We start from the raw sequence: 17,418 nt of genomic DNA on the forward strand, positions 1-17,418 counted from the left end.
CTCTTTTCTATCTTAGTGCAGTTTATCGGTTCTTTCGGCAGTTGACCGGGAATCTCTTAATGCTCCTGTCACTGTTGAGGAATTGTCTGAAATACTTAAAGGAAATCTGTCATCAGAATCATCCGCACTAAACCTGTTACACAGGCTTGTAGTTCGGGTGATCCTGATTAAAACGCTCCTTACCTGGTTAAAAATGGTTCAGCGGTTCTTAAGATATCTATATTTTTAGTTTTCTGTTTTTCCCTGGCTTGGGACTCAGTGGGAGGTGTCATCATCTCGGACTCGGCCACACGTCATTCTAGCTGGGCGGAGCTGCTGCCCGGCTCATGAATATTCATTAACTTATCCTCGTGGTCTAACTCCTTTTTCTCGGTCTGGTGGGGAGGGCTGCGCATGCGCCGCGTTCCGTACACCCGAAAGCGGCGTTCTCCCCCCGGCTTCACTCGAGCTGCGGCCCTATACAAGTAAGAAGACGGGCTGCATGAGTGAAAAGCCGGGGGTGGGAGGATGGGAGGGACGGAGGGTGTTTTTATTCACAAACTGAAGGAACAAGCAGGTTATATATAGATATATTTGTGTGGATAACTTCATGAATATTCATGAGACGGGCGGTAGCTCCGCCCAGCTAGAATGACATGTGGCCGAGTCTGAGATGATAACACCTCCCACTGAGTCCCAAGCCAGGGAATAACAGAAAACTAAAAATATAGATATCTTAAGAACCGCTGAACCATTTTTAACCAGGTAAGGAGCGTTTTAATCAGGATCACCCACACTACAAGCCTGTGTAACAGGTTTAGTGCGGGTGATTCTAATGACAGATTTCCTTTAAGTCCTTGCCGACGGGTCGCTCCCCAGGGGCAGATGGCTTTACCTATCTCTACTACAAAACCAATTCCTTTCTGAGTGGTGTTGGTATCCCACAGTCCTTCTTGCATTCCTTGATCACGCTGATCCCTAAGCCCGGAAAGGACCCTCACGATTGCTCCAGTTACAGACCTATAGCCCTTTTAAACTCTGACCTGAAATTGTTCTCTAAAGTGCTGGCCTCCAGCCTCGGTGCGTTCATGCCTACCCTTATACATAAGGATCAGGTTGGTTTTATCCCTTGTAGACAGGGTGGGGACAATACGAGAAGGGTGGTCGACCTCATAGATCTTGTCAACAGGTTATCTGAACAGACTTTGATCCTGAGCTTAGATGCTGAGAAGGCCTTTGATAGGCTGGGTTGGCCGTATATGTTTGTCACTCTTCATAAATTTTGGATTACTGGAAATTTCCTAACAGCACTGCAGGGTCTCTATGCCACTCCTACTGCTTCCCTTAAACTCCCCACTGCCTCATCCTTACCTTTTACTATCTATAACGGTACTAGACAGGGTTGTCCGCTGTCCCCCGTGATCATTGCATTATGTATAGAGCCACTGGCTGCCTTGATCCGGGGGGACCCGAATATCTCTGGGGTGTCCCTTCATGATAGAACCTTAAAGATCTGCCTCTTTGCGGACGATTGCTTGCTCACACTTACTTAACCTCTCGTCTTTGCCCTCACTCTATAAACTTCTTCATGAATATGGTCTGGTTTCGGGTTATAAGGTTAACCTCTCTAAGGCTATGCCGCTTAATCTTACTTCTACTGTCGTGGCCCCCCTTCGGGCCAACTATTCTTTCTGATGGTCCCCTATAGCTATATGATATTTGGGGGTTTCACTGTCTTCTAGCTATTCTTCTTTGTACTCTGCCAACTTTCCTTCCCTTTTCCGAGAGCTGCGTGCATTGCTAGATAAATGGAGATCTCCATACATTTCTTTTTTTGGATGTATTGCGGCCGTCAAGATGACCATCCTCCCTAAGCTACCATATTTTTTCGAAACTTTGCCGGTGCGAGTCCCCCTATCTGCATTGCGTTCGTTTCAATCGGCTATTTTTCGGTTCATCTGGGACACTAAGAGACATCGACTCCCCATGTGATGATGGCGAGTCGGCTCTCTGGAGGATTGGGAGTGCCGGATGTGACGAAATACTTGGGTGGCTCACTTGCGTTACCTGGCGGCGTGGTCCTCCTATCATGCATTTAGTAGGTGGATGGAGCTGGAAAAACTCTGGTTGGCGCCCATACACCCTAACTCCCTCTTGTGGTCCTTTCCGCATGTTTCCTTAGCTAGTCCTTTACTGGGCCCGATGTCGTTTTCTAAATATGTCTGGACCTATTGTTCGTGAACGTTCAGTCTTTTTTCCTCCTTCTCCCCTATGCAATCCTTCCTGTATCACCCTGACTTTCTGCCGGGGATTACTTCCTCTATGGTCAGGGTCTGGGGTTCCCGGGGGCTTTTTTGTTGGGCTGACGTCGTAGACCCGGTCACGCGCACTTTCCTTTCCTTGGAACGGATGGTTGAAAGATGGGCGCTCCCGGCCTCTGAATTGACCCACTATACCCAGCTTCGACACTACTTGTCTTCGAGGAAAGGGACGTTGACTGTGTCACTCCCATCAAGCTTTGAGAGGCTGTGTAGGAGTGGGCCACAAACGAAGGGACTACTCTCGAACATTTATGCCTTACTCATTTCCCCTCTGGAAGACACCCCTCCATCTCACCGATATATGGCCCATTGGGAGGAAGCTCTAGCAACCACTAATACGACCCCCCCAGTGGAGGGTTATTTGGGAATGAGCCTCTATCTGTACAGCATACAAAGAGACGCAATACAAAATAATAATGGGAAGGTACCACACCCCAGTCCTGCACAATAAGCTGAACCCGGATATCCCCCCCCCCCAGTGTTTGAGATGTGATGTTGGATTGGGGGATGTCTTCTACATATTCTGGTCATGTTCAACTTTAAAGAAATAGAAATAAAAATTATTTCTCATACCATGGATGTGGAACAGCGCTTTAATCTTTTCTCACCCACCGTGTTTTTCAACATGCCTTCTTTCAAGATACACATAAGACCTGGGGTGAGGAGCTCCTACAATTCCTGCATATTAAGAGCCCAGGTATGTCCGCATTCATGTCCTGGACTCATTGCTGATAAGTGAGCGGGAAGAGCAGGGTCTGCTGCTGCGCAGTATCACCCTAGCGGCTTCAGTCACATTATGCGGTTATGGAACTCGTTACCTCTCGCGATGGCCACGTATACCACTGCTGCTGGAAACCCTCATCTCTGGGAGCGGATCTATAAGCCCGGAAACTCCAGATACCGCTCAGCTCCTTCAGCTCTCTGGTGAGGGTCTCCCTACGATATAACATCCCTCCGCTCAGCGCATAAGAGAGTGTGATGCCCAGGAGCACTAAGGTCTAGCAGCTCCATTGTGCACACATTTAAGCAGGGTTACTGCACAGCCTTTCCCTGATCAGTAGCGAGGTACAACTTGCGGGGGGGGGGGGGGGGGGAGGCGGGGCGCTGACAGGCTCTGATTGACAGGCAGGGAGCTGCGCTGTGCTTTTCAGTGTCCCGCCTGCATTGAAAGTTTGGACTCATGCTGCCAGGCCAGCATGAGTCCGAAATCATTGAGCCGGGACATGTAGGGAGACCCCTAGTGGTCAGTTTTTATAAGTAAAAAAAAGTATATAAAGATACATTTTTGTTAATCACATGGTATTAGAAAGTTGTTTCTAATACATTGATTAACAAAATATAAAAAGTATATTTGGTGACAGATACTCAAACAGATTTGTAAATTACTTCTATTAAAAAATCTTTTTATCGGCTGATGTATAATCCACAGGAAGTTCTTTTCTTTTTGAATTTACTTACTGCCTGACCACAGTGCTCTCTGCTGACACCTCTGTCCATTTTAGGAACTGCGCAGAGCAAGATAGGTTTGCTATGGGGATTTGCTCCTACAATGGACAGATGTATCAGCAGAGAGCACTTGTGGTCAGGCAGAAACGAAATTCAAAAAGAAAAGAACTTCCTCTGTAGTATACAGCAGCTGATAAGTACTGGAAGGATTTAGATTTTTTTTTACTAGAAGTAATTTACAAATCTGTTTTACTTGGCACCAGTTGATTTAAAAGAAAATGTTTTTCAGTGGAGTACCCCTTCAATGCATCCGTCTACCAGGAGATTTTGGAGCACTTCATGCTTCCTTCTGCAGACAAGTTACATTACTGAAGTAAATTAACTTTTGCACGATATTCCAATTTTTCGAGTTTCACCTGTATACCCTCTAGATTTTAACCCCTTAAGGACTCAGGGTTTTTCCGTTTTTGCACTTTTGTTTTTCCCTCCTCACCTTTTAAAAATGATAACCCTTTCAATTTAGCACCTACAGACTCATTTGTTGGCTTTTTTTTTTTGCGCCAATTCTTCTTTGTAATGACAGTAATGATCAGTCATTTGTAATGATCAGTCATTTTACCCAAAAATCTATGGTGAAACAAAAAAAAATAAATCAGTTTCTACACAGAGCATTTTTCGGTAAAAAAAAAAAAAAAAAGACACCTTCTCTTTATTCTGTAGGTCCATACGATTAAAATGATACCGTACTTATTCTGTATAGGTTTGATTTTGTCTTACTTCTAGAAAAAATAACTACATGCACGAAAATTTATACATTTAAAAATGTATAACCCCTTATGACCCCTATAACTTTTTTATTTTTCTGCATACAGGGATGTATGAGGGCTCATTTTAGCACTGTGAGCTGAAGTTTTTTTTGGTACCGTTTTTGTTTTGATGTTACTTTTTGATCTCTTTTTGTAAATTTTTTATGGTATAAAAAGTGAACAAAAATAGGCAATTTTGTACTTTGTATTTTGTGCACCATTGACCGTGTGGTTTAATTAACGATATATTTATTTAGTTCGGACATATACGCACGCAGTGATACCACATATGTTTATATTTACACAGTTTTTTTTTTTTAATGAGAAAAGGGGGGTGATTCAAACTGTTATTATGAAAGGGTTAAAACATCTTTAACTTTTTATTTTAACTTTTTTTTTTGCAATGTTATAGCCCCATAGGGGAATATAACATGCATTTAACTGATTTCCCACACTGATCAATGCTATGCCATTTTTTTTGGCGCTCGACTGCTCGGCATGGAGCAATCATTCGGGGATCGGACAGCGAGGCAGCAGGTAGGGACCCTCCTCGTGTCTGTACAGCTGATCGGGACACCGCGGTGGTCCGAATCAGCCCGACTGAGCTGCGGGGAAGAGTTTTTTTTTTTTAAACTTTAGACACGGTGATCAACTTTGACATATATGTCCTGCGTTGTTAACCCCTTAAAAACTCTTAAAACATTTTTTTGCACATCTGATCACTGTCACTTTAAGCATTAATAACTCTGGGATGCTTTTACCTTTCATTCTGATTTCAAGATTTTTTTTGTGACATATTCTACTTTATGTTAGCGGTAAATTTTCGGCAGTACTTGCATCATTTATTGGTAAAAAAAATTCCAAAATTTGAAGAAAAATGTTTTACTTTGAAACTCTTTAAGGAAAATGGACATCCCAAATAAATTATATATTTATTCACATATACAATATGTCTACTTTATGTTTGCATCATAATGTAAGTTGACATGTTTTTACTTTTTACATCAGAGGGCTTCAAAGTTCAGCGCCATTTTCCAATTTTTCACCAAATTTTCAAAATTGCAATTTTTCAGGGACCAGTTCAGTTTTGAAGTGGATTTGAAGAGCCTTCATATTAGAAATACCCCATAAATGACCCCATTATAGAAACTGCACGCCTCAAAGTATTCAAAATGATTAAGAAAGTGTCTTAACCCTTTAGGTGTTTCACAGGAATAGCAGCACTGTGAAGGAGAAAATTCTAAATCTTAATTTTTTACACTTGCATGTTCTTGCAGACCCATTTTTTTTTTTTTAAAGAATTTTTACAAGTGGTAAAAGGAGAGAAGTCACCCTAAAATATGTAACCCAATTTCTCTTGAGTAAGGAAATACCTCATATGTGGATGTAAAGTGCTTTGTGGGTGCACTAGAGGGAGCGACAATGGGATTTTAAAGATCTAGCTTGTAAGGTAGTTAAGTAGTAGGCTATGGCCAGCATAAACACAACCCTATATGAAAATGGCAAGAGGTATCATTCAAACCAAAGGTAAGGTCCTCTAGAGTCACAGTATAAATTTAGTATCTTAGCTAACAAGAGCAATTGTCCCCAAGTCTGCTCCTCAGCTGTGACCTGCATGCAAACGTATAGAAGTCATTGTGCAACTTGTCTCAGAGGAGTGAACTATACTTCCTTGTCTGTACAGAAGCTGGAGACTAACCATGGTTTCCAAATTTTAAGAAGCCTGTCACTTGTGTGGAGTGTTCTGTGCTGCATCCCCTCAAACCTACATATCTGGTGCACTTTAGTGAGCCACTCCTCTCTGGAGGGTGGTTCAGGTTGGAGACAGTGTAAAGGGATGAGAGATTTAGCGGCCATTAACAAGTGTGTGATAAGTGATTGTTTCCCCGCAGAGTAGCCAAGGCAAGGCAATCCCAATAGTATTGCGGCTGGAGAGAGTAACATCTTAGCTTGAACAATGGAGTCTATAATCTTGAGTAATTCTCCCCAGAACACCTCTATAACTGGGCAGGACCACCATATATGGGCGTGTGTTACTGTGTGTAGTTTACATCGCCAGCAAATGTCAGTGTCTGAGAGGCCGTGATGAATAGAGAAACTCAGGCGTCCTGTACCATCTGGACGTGAGTTTGAATTGTGTTTCCTGGAGTCTCTCACACCTCGAGAAGCCATGAGAATGTTTTCATATAAGAGATACATCAGTTTCCGATAGCAAGAGGTTCATTTCCTTGGCCCAGGAGGCCACAAAATGGGGAACAGATGGAGGTGAGGCTTGTCCAAGGAGGGCGAGACACCCAGGAAGCCGTCTCTGCTTGGGTTGGGGACTGAGGAGCATTTCCTCAAACTTATTCGGCTTCCTCAGTGGACCATAAAGTTTCCAAAATTGTGCACAGCATGAAGTGAAGTGATTAATGTGTAAAAAGGAGTACCTCTGAGTCGGAAGTAGCCTTGTCAAAGTCTCAGGTGATGGCGTCACCCCACCCTCAAACAATTGACCAACAGAGATATTATGTAGGTTATTCCAAATTGATTGGAAGGTCTCTGAAGACCTTTTCACAGCCGCAGGTATTGGACTAACTGGAAGGAGAGGCGAGATAGAGGAGGTGAGAAAAGGGGATAGTTCGGACCATGTGGATTGCATACCCTGGAATGGAAGATGTGGAGAGTCAGGTCTATATCTATTTTTTGGAGGTAACCATAAGTCTCCCAAAATATCTAGCGGAAGGGAGTAATCCATGCTTTGAGTGACAGAATCCCCAACCTGAATAGGGGCTATAAGTTCTATCCACTTTTGTAACTGAGTTGCCTTGTAAATCTTCTTTACATCAGGGAGACCAATTCCACCCTCCCTTAGGCTTCTAGTTAAAATGCTATGTATTAAGCGCGACCTTTGTGATTACCATATGTATTTAGAGAACATAGATCTGATTAGCTTGAAAAATGACTGGGGTAGTGCGATTGGGAGCATTCGCAGGACATATCTGATTTTAGGAAGTATATAGCAGTTAATGACGTTTTTCCTGCCAAACCAGGAGATTAATGGAAAGTCATATTCCTCTAGCAAAGTACCTATATCTTTTAGTAACAGTTTATAGTTATTGTCATAAATTCGGGAAATGCTTTTTGGGATACGCACTCCTTGGTATTTCAATGAGGAGGCTACCCAAGGGAAAGGAGTAGTTTTAGCTAACATATTCTCAAGTGCCTTAGGTAAGGAAATGTTCAGGAGTTCTGACTTCGGAATATTAACTTTAAAATTGGAGATTTCACCAAATTGTGTAAACAGTGTAATAAGGCGCGATAGGCTAGATATTGGATCTCTCAAGAGAAAAAGAAGATCATTGGCGAATGCGAGGAATTTTAACTCTACCCCCCGGGAGGTGATGCCCCTATCATCATCCAATTGGCGAACCTTTTGTAAAAGTGTTTCCATCACCAATATAAATAGAGGACAGAGGACATCCCTGGCAAGTTCCATTCCCTATGGGGAACGGAGGTGAAATGACTTCATTCACTAGTATTGACACCGAGTAAAGGGAGAACACTGCGTCGACATAAGTGGTTGGTATCTGAAATCTGAGGACTTCCTTTATATAAGAACTCACCCTGTCGAACGCCTTCTCGGCGTCGACACCAAGGAGGACTAGAGGTCTGCCGCGGCAGGAGGCTTCATGCATACTCATTAAACAGTTTCCAGGTGTTTGTGTGCCCTTCCCTTCCCGGGACAAACCCTGTCTGCTCACTTTCGATTAAATGTGGCAGACACTTTCTTCAAGCGCATAGACAGCAATTTCGCCCAAATCTTTAAATCTAAGTTCAATAAGGAGATAGGTCGGTAACTACTGCCTTCTACTGGGTCTTTACCTTCCTTCACCAACAAAGTAATATGGGCTTCCTGTGTCTGAGAGGGAAGCTTCTCCCCGAGAAAAGCCGCATTGCACCATTCAGAAAGCCTAGGCATCAAGAGTGGGTTGAATTTTTTATAGTATGTGAGGGGCAGTCCCTCTGGACCTGGGCTTTTACCTGGTGGAAAGGAGGACAACACTTTAGTCACTCCTTCCTCCGTCACTGGTCTGATCAGATCCTGACCCATTTCAGGAGTAAGGGTAGGAAGGTTTAATGCCAGACCTTGTCTCTCTTCAGTCTGTGGGTGTGTCGTTCGCAGATTGTACAGAGATTGGTAGTATTCCTTAAATGAGAGAGCCAAGTTATGTGATAGTTTGTGCATTGTCCCACTGGGATTGCGTATTGCGTGTATGCGAGTCTTAGCTCTCGCCTTCTTGAGCAGTGTGGACATGAGTTTACCCCCTTTATTACCATGGGCATATATTTTATGTCTAGAGTGAAGATAGAAGCCTTCTTTTTTTCTAAACAAAATAAACCTAATTCTGATCATCTTTCTGGGTACTGTAGCCCTCCCATTTCCCATATTACTCTGGTTGCCCATCTTTGAACCCTCTCCAGCTCCACTATATCTCTCTTGTACACTGGTACCCAGTACTGTACACAGTATTCTATGTGTGGTCTGACTAGTGTTCTACATAATTAAGCAGAACACAATTTTCAAGCAATATGGGGAAGAAACAGGGCTGTGGAGTCGGAGTCGAGGAGTCGGACGAAATTTTGGGTACCTGGAGTCGGAGTCGGCAAACAATGCTCCGACTCCTACTAAATTTAGATTGGAATAAAAAAAAAAGCAAGTTTAAATGTCCCAATTCACAAAAAGTTATAATTAATGACTTCTCTACTGTAAGAATAAAGACCAATGCATGCAGGGCCTCACGTAACCGCAAAACGAACACGTTAAGTGACCGTGAAGAAGCATGCTTTTCATGTGCTTCACTATATGGCACGCAACACACAATTAGGAGCGGCAATACTTATACTTTCCTTAGTGTTGTGTTCTGCTGTTACAGGGAACCCATGGGTAACCTTGCTTCTCACTGATAAGGGATTAAGTAAATATGTTTTTTGCAGGACTAGAGACACTTGTATAAGTGAAGGGAATGGAGGGTCAATAGTTCAAGACTGAAGCTGTAAACCATTGGAAAAACTGCTGCCATTCAGCTAAGGTTATAAAAACGATTGTTAGCTTAAAGGGGTACTCCACACCTAGACATCTTATTCCCTATCCAAAGGATAGGGGATAAGATGTCAGATCACCAGGGTCATTACTGCACAGAGCGAGTTCGATGACGTGCGATACAGGGGCTGGAGCATCGTTACGTCATGGCTCTGCCCCTCGTGATGTCACGGCCAGCCCCCTCAATACAAGTCTATGGGAGGGGGCGTGGCGGTCGTCACGCCCCCTGCCATAGACTTGCATTAAGGGGGCGGGCCGTGATGTCACGAGGGGCGGAGCTATGACATTACACTGCTCTGTCCCCTGTATCGCTCTGTATCTGTCCCCCGAACTCGCTCTGTGTAGTAATGAAAGTGCGGTGCCGCAGCTGCGATGCCGGGGGTCCCCAGCAGCGGTACTCCGGCGATCTGACATCTTATCCCCTATCCTTTGGATAGGGGATAAGATGTCTAGGGGCGGAGTACCGCTTTAAACATGACTATGGGATTCTACTAGGGAAATCATGTTTTATAATAAATGCCCCTTCCTTGATCCTCCCACTGCCCTATCTTCAGCAGCAGATCAGCACACAAACTGTTCAATACAGTAGACTGTTGGCTTCCCAGACAGTAGTCCTGTGGTAATGACAGGTATGTTGCCTTTCTTTCCTTCAAGGAATGTATAAAATACATTTGCATATTAATACAGAGGAGTCGGAGTTAGAAGTACAGAAAACTCCAGAGTCGGAACATTTATCTACCGACTCCAATGCTCTGGGAAGAAAAAGGATCTCTGCTGCCGAATAGAGTGAAATAGTTCAATGCCTTGGACGAGGTATGAAAACATTAGATATTTCACAAAAACAAGTGTGATCATCGCACTGTTAAGAGATTTGTGGCTGATTCAGAGCACAGACGGGGTTGTGTAGATAAAAGCACATTGAAAAAGATTTCTGCCAGATCCATGTATCTGATCAAGAGAGCAGCTGCTAAAATACCATTTCATAGCAGCAAACAGATATTTGAAGCTGCTGGTGACTCTGGAGTCCCCCAAAGTCTTGCTACTGTGCATAAACCTTCTATTCGGCCACCACTAACCAATCGTCACAAGCAGAAATGGCTGCATTGGGCAGAAAAATACATGTAGACTAATTTTCAAATAGTCTTGTTCACTGATGAGTGCCGTGCAACCCTGGATGGTCCAGATGGACGGAGTAGTGGATGTTGGTGGACAGCGACCCTGTTCTAAGAAGGCTAAAATGTCAGCAAGGTGGTGGTCATGTTTTGGGCCAGAATCATGGAAAGAGAGCTGGTGGGCCCCTTTAGGGTCACCGGAGGTGTAAAGATGACCTCTGCAAAGAATGAGGAGTTTCTGACTGACCACTTTCTTCCCTGGTACAGAAGGATAAACTATGCTTTCCGTAATAAAATCATCTTCATGCATGGCAATGCAGCACCTCATGCTGCAAAGAATACCTCTGCCTCAATGGCTGCTATCGGGATAAAAGGAGAGAAAGTCATGGTGTGGACTCCATCCTCCCCTGACCTCAATCGTATTGAGAACCTTTGGAGCATCCTCAATCAAAAGATCTATGAGGGTGGGAGGCAGTTTACATCTAAAAAGAAGCTCTGGGAGGCTATTCTGACATCTTTCAAACAAATTCAAGCAGAAACTGTCCAAAAACTCACAAGTTCAATGGATGCAAGACTTATGAAGCTGCTAGCAAATAAGGGGTCCTATGTTAAAATGTAACATGACCTGTTAAAATGTTTAAAAAGTTAAAATGTTGTTAAAAGTTTAATTGAAATAGCTTTTGATTTCAGTAAATATGCTACAAACACAATAAATGACAATTATCAGTTCTTTACAACCTATAAAGTGTTTTGAAACTCACTGCGCATAATAATTTGGAACAGTGCATTGTAAGTTTATGTTAAAAAAAATATATACTGTTATCGTTAGGAGGTTGGTTCAATAAAATTTGAATTGTACTCTTATAGTTAATAAGATGAGAAATATGCTGTTATTTACATCAATTATTTAGGTAAAATTAGAAAAATATAATTTGCAACAGGGTGTTATAGGGGCCCTTAATTGTTTAATTACCTATTCTTGGGCAATAATTTAATAAAATTCCCCCTGTCCTGCTGGCTTCACAGGAGAGAAATTCCTCACTTGTGCTGCAGTTAGGACTAATGGAAAAAAATTTGCGTTAAAATTTACGCTAACCAAGCAGCAATGAAAGGAATCAGACACAGGAATCAGGTACCAGGGTTGCTAGACCAGAGCAAAGGATTACACATTACTCATCCTAGAAGAAAAAGGAAACATTTGCTATTGTGGCATTTATTGTTTATTTTTTATCTAGGAATAGTCTTCATTAGAAAAACTATTTGCAAGCAGGCTGTAAAATAGGCAAATAAGTAAATTCATGTAAAAGTGTATGTTGGGCAAGCCATGTAAAAGCCTAGGTTGGGACAAGTAACCAGGCATAGACAGCAGACGCAAAGCATATTTAAGAATTAAGCAGAGTTAAACCAGAAAAACAAAAAACAAAACAGTATATCAAATCACATGAACCAAATTAACTGGCTAAAGCAAGGAGTGTACCTGAAGGCAGCATTAGGCTTATTTAGCATACTGTAGTAATACAATTATAAATAAAAATTATTTTCAAATATCACTAGCATATGTTAAAAAAGTCTGATATATCTATTGTTTATATATGGTACTACTTTATTTACTTTACATACTAAAGAAACAAGAACAATTAAGCATTATATGTAACTACAACTATAAAGTATTAAACTATGTTGACTGGGCAGCAATTTTGCCTATTTACCCACAAAAATAAAAGCTCTTCAAGATAAACATTCACTATGGTTAAAGAGTTCACAATCGGATACCAACAAACCTGCAAGCATGTGTTTTGGGGTTTCTGACCCCCTTACTTTCAACATATAACATGCATTTTCTACTTTTGACAAACTCTGTTTTAATGCATACAGTTTTCGAGAAATTTCATATGGTCCAGAATTACCAATATAAGAAAATCCATTAAAAATTTCACGTAAGAACTGAGTCAGTTGAAAAGGGGTATTAATGTCTCCATTCCCAACACTACCTATGCAGAAACGCATAAGCTCTCCAGTAAGATCAGCTACCCCAAGCAAGTAATCCACAGGAGTTATCTGAAAATTGAAGCTTTCTGAATAAGGTTGATTGTTGTCAGTTGAATCAAATTTTTGCTAAGGAGAAAAAGATGATAAAAGCATTAACATGTATTTTGAAATACATAGATGGTGTTAGGTTATTAGTTTTAGAAAACAGGCTGATTTTTAATGGAACATTTTTAGACTAAATAACAGTTACAAGTGAGTTAAAGGAGACATTATTGGCATCTCTTTATTTTAATAAATTTTCTGTAAAGGTTATATAATATAATGTTTATTATAATGATTTTTTTTCCTTTATATATTCTTTATTCATATTTTTCAATGTAACTATAGGAGACAACACCACAAACCAACATACAAATATACAAACAAAAGACAATACAGACAATTTATACAAATACCCTCCCCTCAACAAGGTCCACAAAAAAGAAAGCACACAATTGTTCTGTTCCACACTTAAGGTTTACATTCATTATTGGTACTGACGTGCTCCAATCACTTACTCCATATTGTAAAATATTGCCCATATTATTTAGTTTCTGAACACCCCACAAGTGTTTGACGACTTTTCGTTAAAGTTGGATGTGTAAATGAAAAAAATTTTTTTTCACTAAAATGCAGTTTTTTCACCAAATTAACCATTTTTACAAGAGGTAATAGGAGAAAATGCCCCCCAAAAGTTGTTACCCTATTTCTTTTGAGTATGGAAATAATCCATGTGCTCTTCGGGTGCACTACAATGCTCAGAAGAGAAGGAGCCACATTTGGCTTTTGGAAAGCAAATTTTGCTGAAATGTTTTTTTTTGAGGGGGTGGCATGTCGCATTTAGGAAGCACCTATGGTACTAGAACAGCAAAAAAAAAAAAAAAAAAGCCTCACATGGCACACTATTTGGGAAACAACACCCCTCAAGGAACGTAACAAAGGGTGAGACTTTACACCCCACAGGTATTTGACAAATTTTCGTGAATTGAAAAATGAGAAATTAGATTTTTGTTCACTAAAATGCTGTTACCCCAAATTTTTTTATTTTCACAAGTTGTAATAGGAGAAAAAGCATCCCCAAAATGTTTAACCCTGTTTCTTCTGAGTATGGAAATACCCCATATGTGGATGTAAAGTGCTATGCGGGCGAACTACAATGCTCAGAAGAGAAGGAGCGCTATTAGGCTTTTGGAGAGAATTTGTTTGGAATGGAAGTCGGGGGCCATGTGAGTTTACAAAGCACCCTATGTTGCCAGAACAGTGGACCCCCCCCCCCCACATGTGACCCCATTTTGATAACTACACCCCTCAAAGAATTCAATAAGGGGTGCAGTGAGCATTTACATCCCACTGGCGTTTGACAGATCTTTGGAACAATGGGATGTGCAAATTAAAAATTTAATTTTTCATTTTAACGGACCACTGTTCCAAAAATCTGTCAAACACCTGTGGGGTGTAAATGCTCACTGTACCCCTTGTTACATTCCATGAGGGGTGTAGTTTCCAAAATGGGGTCACAAGTGGGGAGGTCCACTCTTCTGGCACCATGGGGGCTTTGTAAACACACATGGCCTTCAATTCCAGACATATTTTCTCTCCTAAAGCCCAATGGTGCTCCTTCTCTTCTGAGCATTGTAGTGCTCCAGAAGAGCACTTTACATCCAAATATGGGGTATTTCCATATTCAGAAGAAATGGTGTTACAAATTATGGGGGGCTTTAACACCAGCATTTTAGTGAATTTTTTTTTTCATTTTCACGTCCAACTTTAACAAAAATAATTCAAACAACTGTGGGGTATTAAAGGGGTACTACCCTGCTAACAACTTATCCCCTATCTAAAGTATAGGGGATAAGTCGCCTGATCGTGCGGGGTCCCGCCGCTGGGGACCCCCGCGATCTCGCACGCAGCACCCCGCTCTTATCAGATCCCGGAGCGAACATCCGCTCCGGATCTGATGACTGCCGATCACGGGGCAGGAGTATCATGACGTCACGGCTCTGCCCCCATGTGACGTCACGCTCCGCCCATCAATGTAAGTCTATGGCAGGGGGCAAGACAGCTGTCTCCCCCCCTGCCATAGAATTGCATTGAGGGGCGGAGCGTGACGTCACACAGGGGCGGAGCTGTGATGTCACGATCACCGGCCCCGTCATCAGACCCGGAGCAGATGTTCGCTCCGGGGCCTGATGAGAGCGGGGTGCTGCGTGTGAGATCGTGGGGGTCCCCAGCGGCGGGACCCCGCGCAATCAGGCAACTTATCCCCTATCCTTTAGATAGGGGATAAGTTGTCAGCACGGTAGTACCCCTTTAAGGCTCACTATACCCCTTGTTATGTTCCATGAGGGGTGTAGTTTCCAACATGGGGTCACACGGTAGTGTTTTTTTTTTTGCGTTTATGTCAGAACCGCTGTTAGAGTTTAAACACCCTTTTTCAGCTTTTTTTTTTCTCTGTTCCACCTCTAGGGGGAGAAGTTGATTGAGCACTGGAGTATAAATCTTACAAAGAGCAAGCTCAATAAAGAGTCCCAAGCTGAGTGTTACTGTGTAAGGCTGGGTTCACACCATGTTTTGTTAAATACGGTTCCCGTAAACGGCTGGGAGGAGGGGGGCAGGGCTTAATCGCGGCACCCGCACTCAGCCGACCGCGGTGGTCGACCGCGTTTTTGCCTACGATTGGGAAACCGCATATGGCCGAAAACGAAGCCGACCGGAGGCTGCGGTTCACTCCGGTCGGCTCATAGACATACATTAAATACGGTTCCCGAATATGGCTGAGTGCGGGCACCGCGATTAAGCCCTGCCCACCCTCCTCCCAGCCGTATACAGGAACCGTATTTAACAAAACGTGGTGTGAACCCAGCCCAAGAGGGGGCTTGAAAGAGGAGTTTCAAAAACAGGAGTTTGAAAGCAGGAGGTTGAGATCGAGTTTTAATTTCTGAACCCACAAGGTTTACAAAAAATTTGAAGTGTAAATTTTTGCTGTCTGTTTTTGCCTATACATTTGTGAAATCCCCATAACTAGATGGCCTTTATGTTGGAAAATGCAGTCCGGTGTACATCCTGCGCGATGTATGCAATCCTTGAGCAGCAGTTCGAGGGTGCATACTGCTGTGTGAGATGTGAGCGAGTTGTTCATTTGGAAGCCCGGATCGTGGATCTAGAGGAGCAACTGGCAACACTGAGATGCATTGACAACCCGTAGAGGAGTCTCCTGCTCACTGAGCAGGTACTCTCTGCGGTAGAGGTGGGGGAGGACAGTGGGACGGAGGTGCAGGACAGTCAGGCAGCTAGCTGGGTTACAGTTAGAAAGCGGGGTAGGGGAAAAAGTGTCAGGGAGGCTAGTCCTGAACTGGCACACCCCAACAAGTTTGCCCGCTTGGCAGATGAGGGGGATGCCATTACAGAGCTAGCAGAACTGCAGCAGGATACTGCCTCTGACCACCAGGGGGGTGTCTGCTCCAGTAAGGAGGGAGGGAGGAGTGCAGGGAAGGCCAGACAGGTACTAGTGGTGGGGGACTCAATTATTAGGGGGACAGACAGGGCGATCTGTCACAAAGAGCGGGATCGCCGAACAGTGTGTTGTATGCCTGTCGCTCGAGTTCGGCACATCACGGATCGGGTTGACAGGTTGCTGGGCGGGGCTGGAGAGGACCCAGCAGTCATGGTACATATTGGCACCAATGACAAAGTGAGAGGTAGGTGGAGTGTCCTTAAAAATGATTTCAGGGACTTAGGCCGCAAGATAAAGGCAAGGACCTCCAAGGTAGTATTTTCTGAAATACTGCCAGTACCACGAGCCACACCAGAGAGGCAGCGGGAGATTAGGGAGGTAAACAAGTGGCTCAGAAGCTGGTGTAGGAAGGAGTTCTTGGGTTTGGGTTCATGGAGAACTGGGCCGACTTCACTTCACGGCTACTGGCTCTACCGTAGGGACGGGCTGCACCTCAATGGGGAGGGTGCAGCTGTGCTTGGAGTGAAGATGGCTAGAAGGGTGGAGGAGTGTTTAAACTAGGGACTTGGGGGGGGGAGGGAACCTAGAGCAAAGAGGGGGAAGATAGTGTAGATAGAGAGGGGGTACTAAGTAATATACCTGGGGGTGGAGCGGTGGGAGGGGTTAGAACAATTAATAGGGATAGGCTTCATAGGAAAATAAAATTTACACCCTTGAATTCCATTAACCCCAATAACACAAAGGATGGAAATGTAAAGTGTATGCTCACAAATGCCAGAATCCTAGAAAATATAATTGGGGAGCTTGAGGCCTTGATACTGGAGGAACATATTGATATAGTTGGGGTCACTGAGACATGGCTGGACTCCTCGCATGACTGGGCTGTCAATCTGCAGGGGTTTACATTGTTTCGCAAAGATAGAATGAACAGAAAAGGTGGTGGATTCTGTCTGTATGTAAGAAGTGGTATGAAAGTCAGTGTGAACGATGCCATAGTGTGTGATGATTCTGAGGATGTGGAATCACTGTAGGTAGAATTACAAAAGGAGGGAAATACTGAAAAAATTATATTTGCTGTAATCTACAGACCCCCTAATATCACTGAATAGATAGAAGGTTGGCTGCATAAACAAATAGAGAGGGCCGCCCGGGCAGGTACAGTGGTAATAATGGGAGATTTTAACTATCC

At 43.2% G+C, this 17,418-nt stretch overlaps 1 protein-coding gene across 4 annotated transcripts in view; it reads right to left on the reverse strand.

The window, feature by feature from the left end:
• Positions 1-17,418, reverse strand: part of TSNAX (translin associated factor X) — a 278,657-nt gene that overhangs the window by 33,241 nt on the left and 227,998 nt on the right. For 2 of the 4 annotated variants that reach the window (XM_056566929.1, XM_056566930.1), the window contains exon 6: positions 12,295-12,862. The exons of 1 other annotated variant lie outside the window; for it this stretch is intronic. In XM_056566929.1, the coding sequence (XP_056422904.1) occupies positions 12,476-12,862 (387 nt within the window). In that variant the 3' untranslated portion in view covers positions 12,295-12,475. Of the gene's footprint in view, positions 1-12,294; positions 12,863-17,418 lie in introns of those variants that run through there. One more of the 4 variants, XR_008891422.1, reaches the window with a different exon arrangement.

This window comes from Hyla sarda, chromosome 3 (assembly GCF_029499605.1).
Source record: "Hyla sarda isolate aHylSar1 chromosome 3, aHylSar1.hap1, whole genome shotgun sequence".
NCBI lineage: Eukaryota > Metazoa > Chordata > Amphibia > Anura > Hylidae > Hyla > Hyla sarda.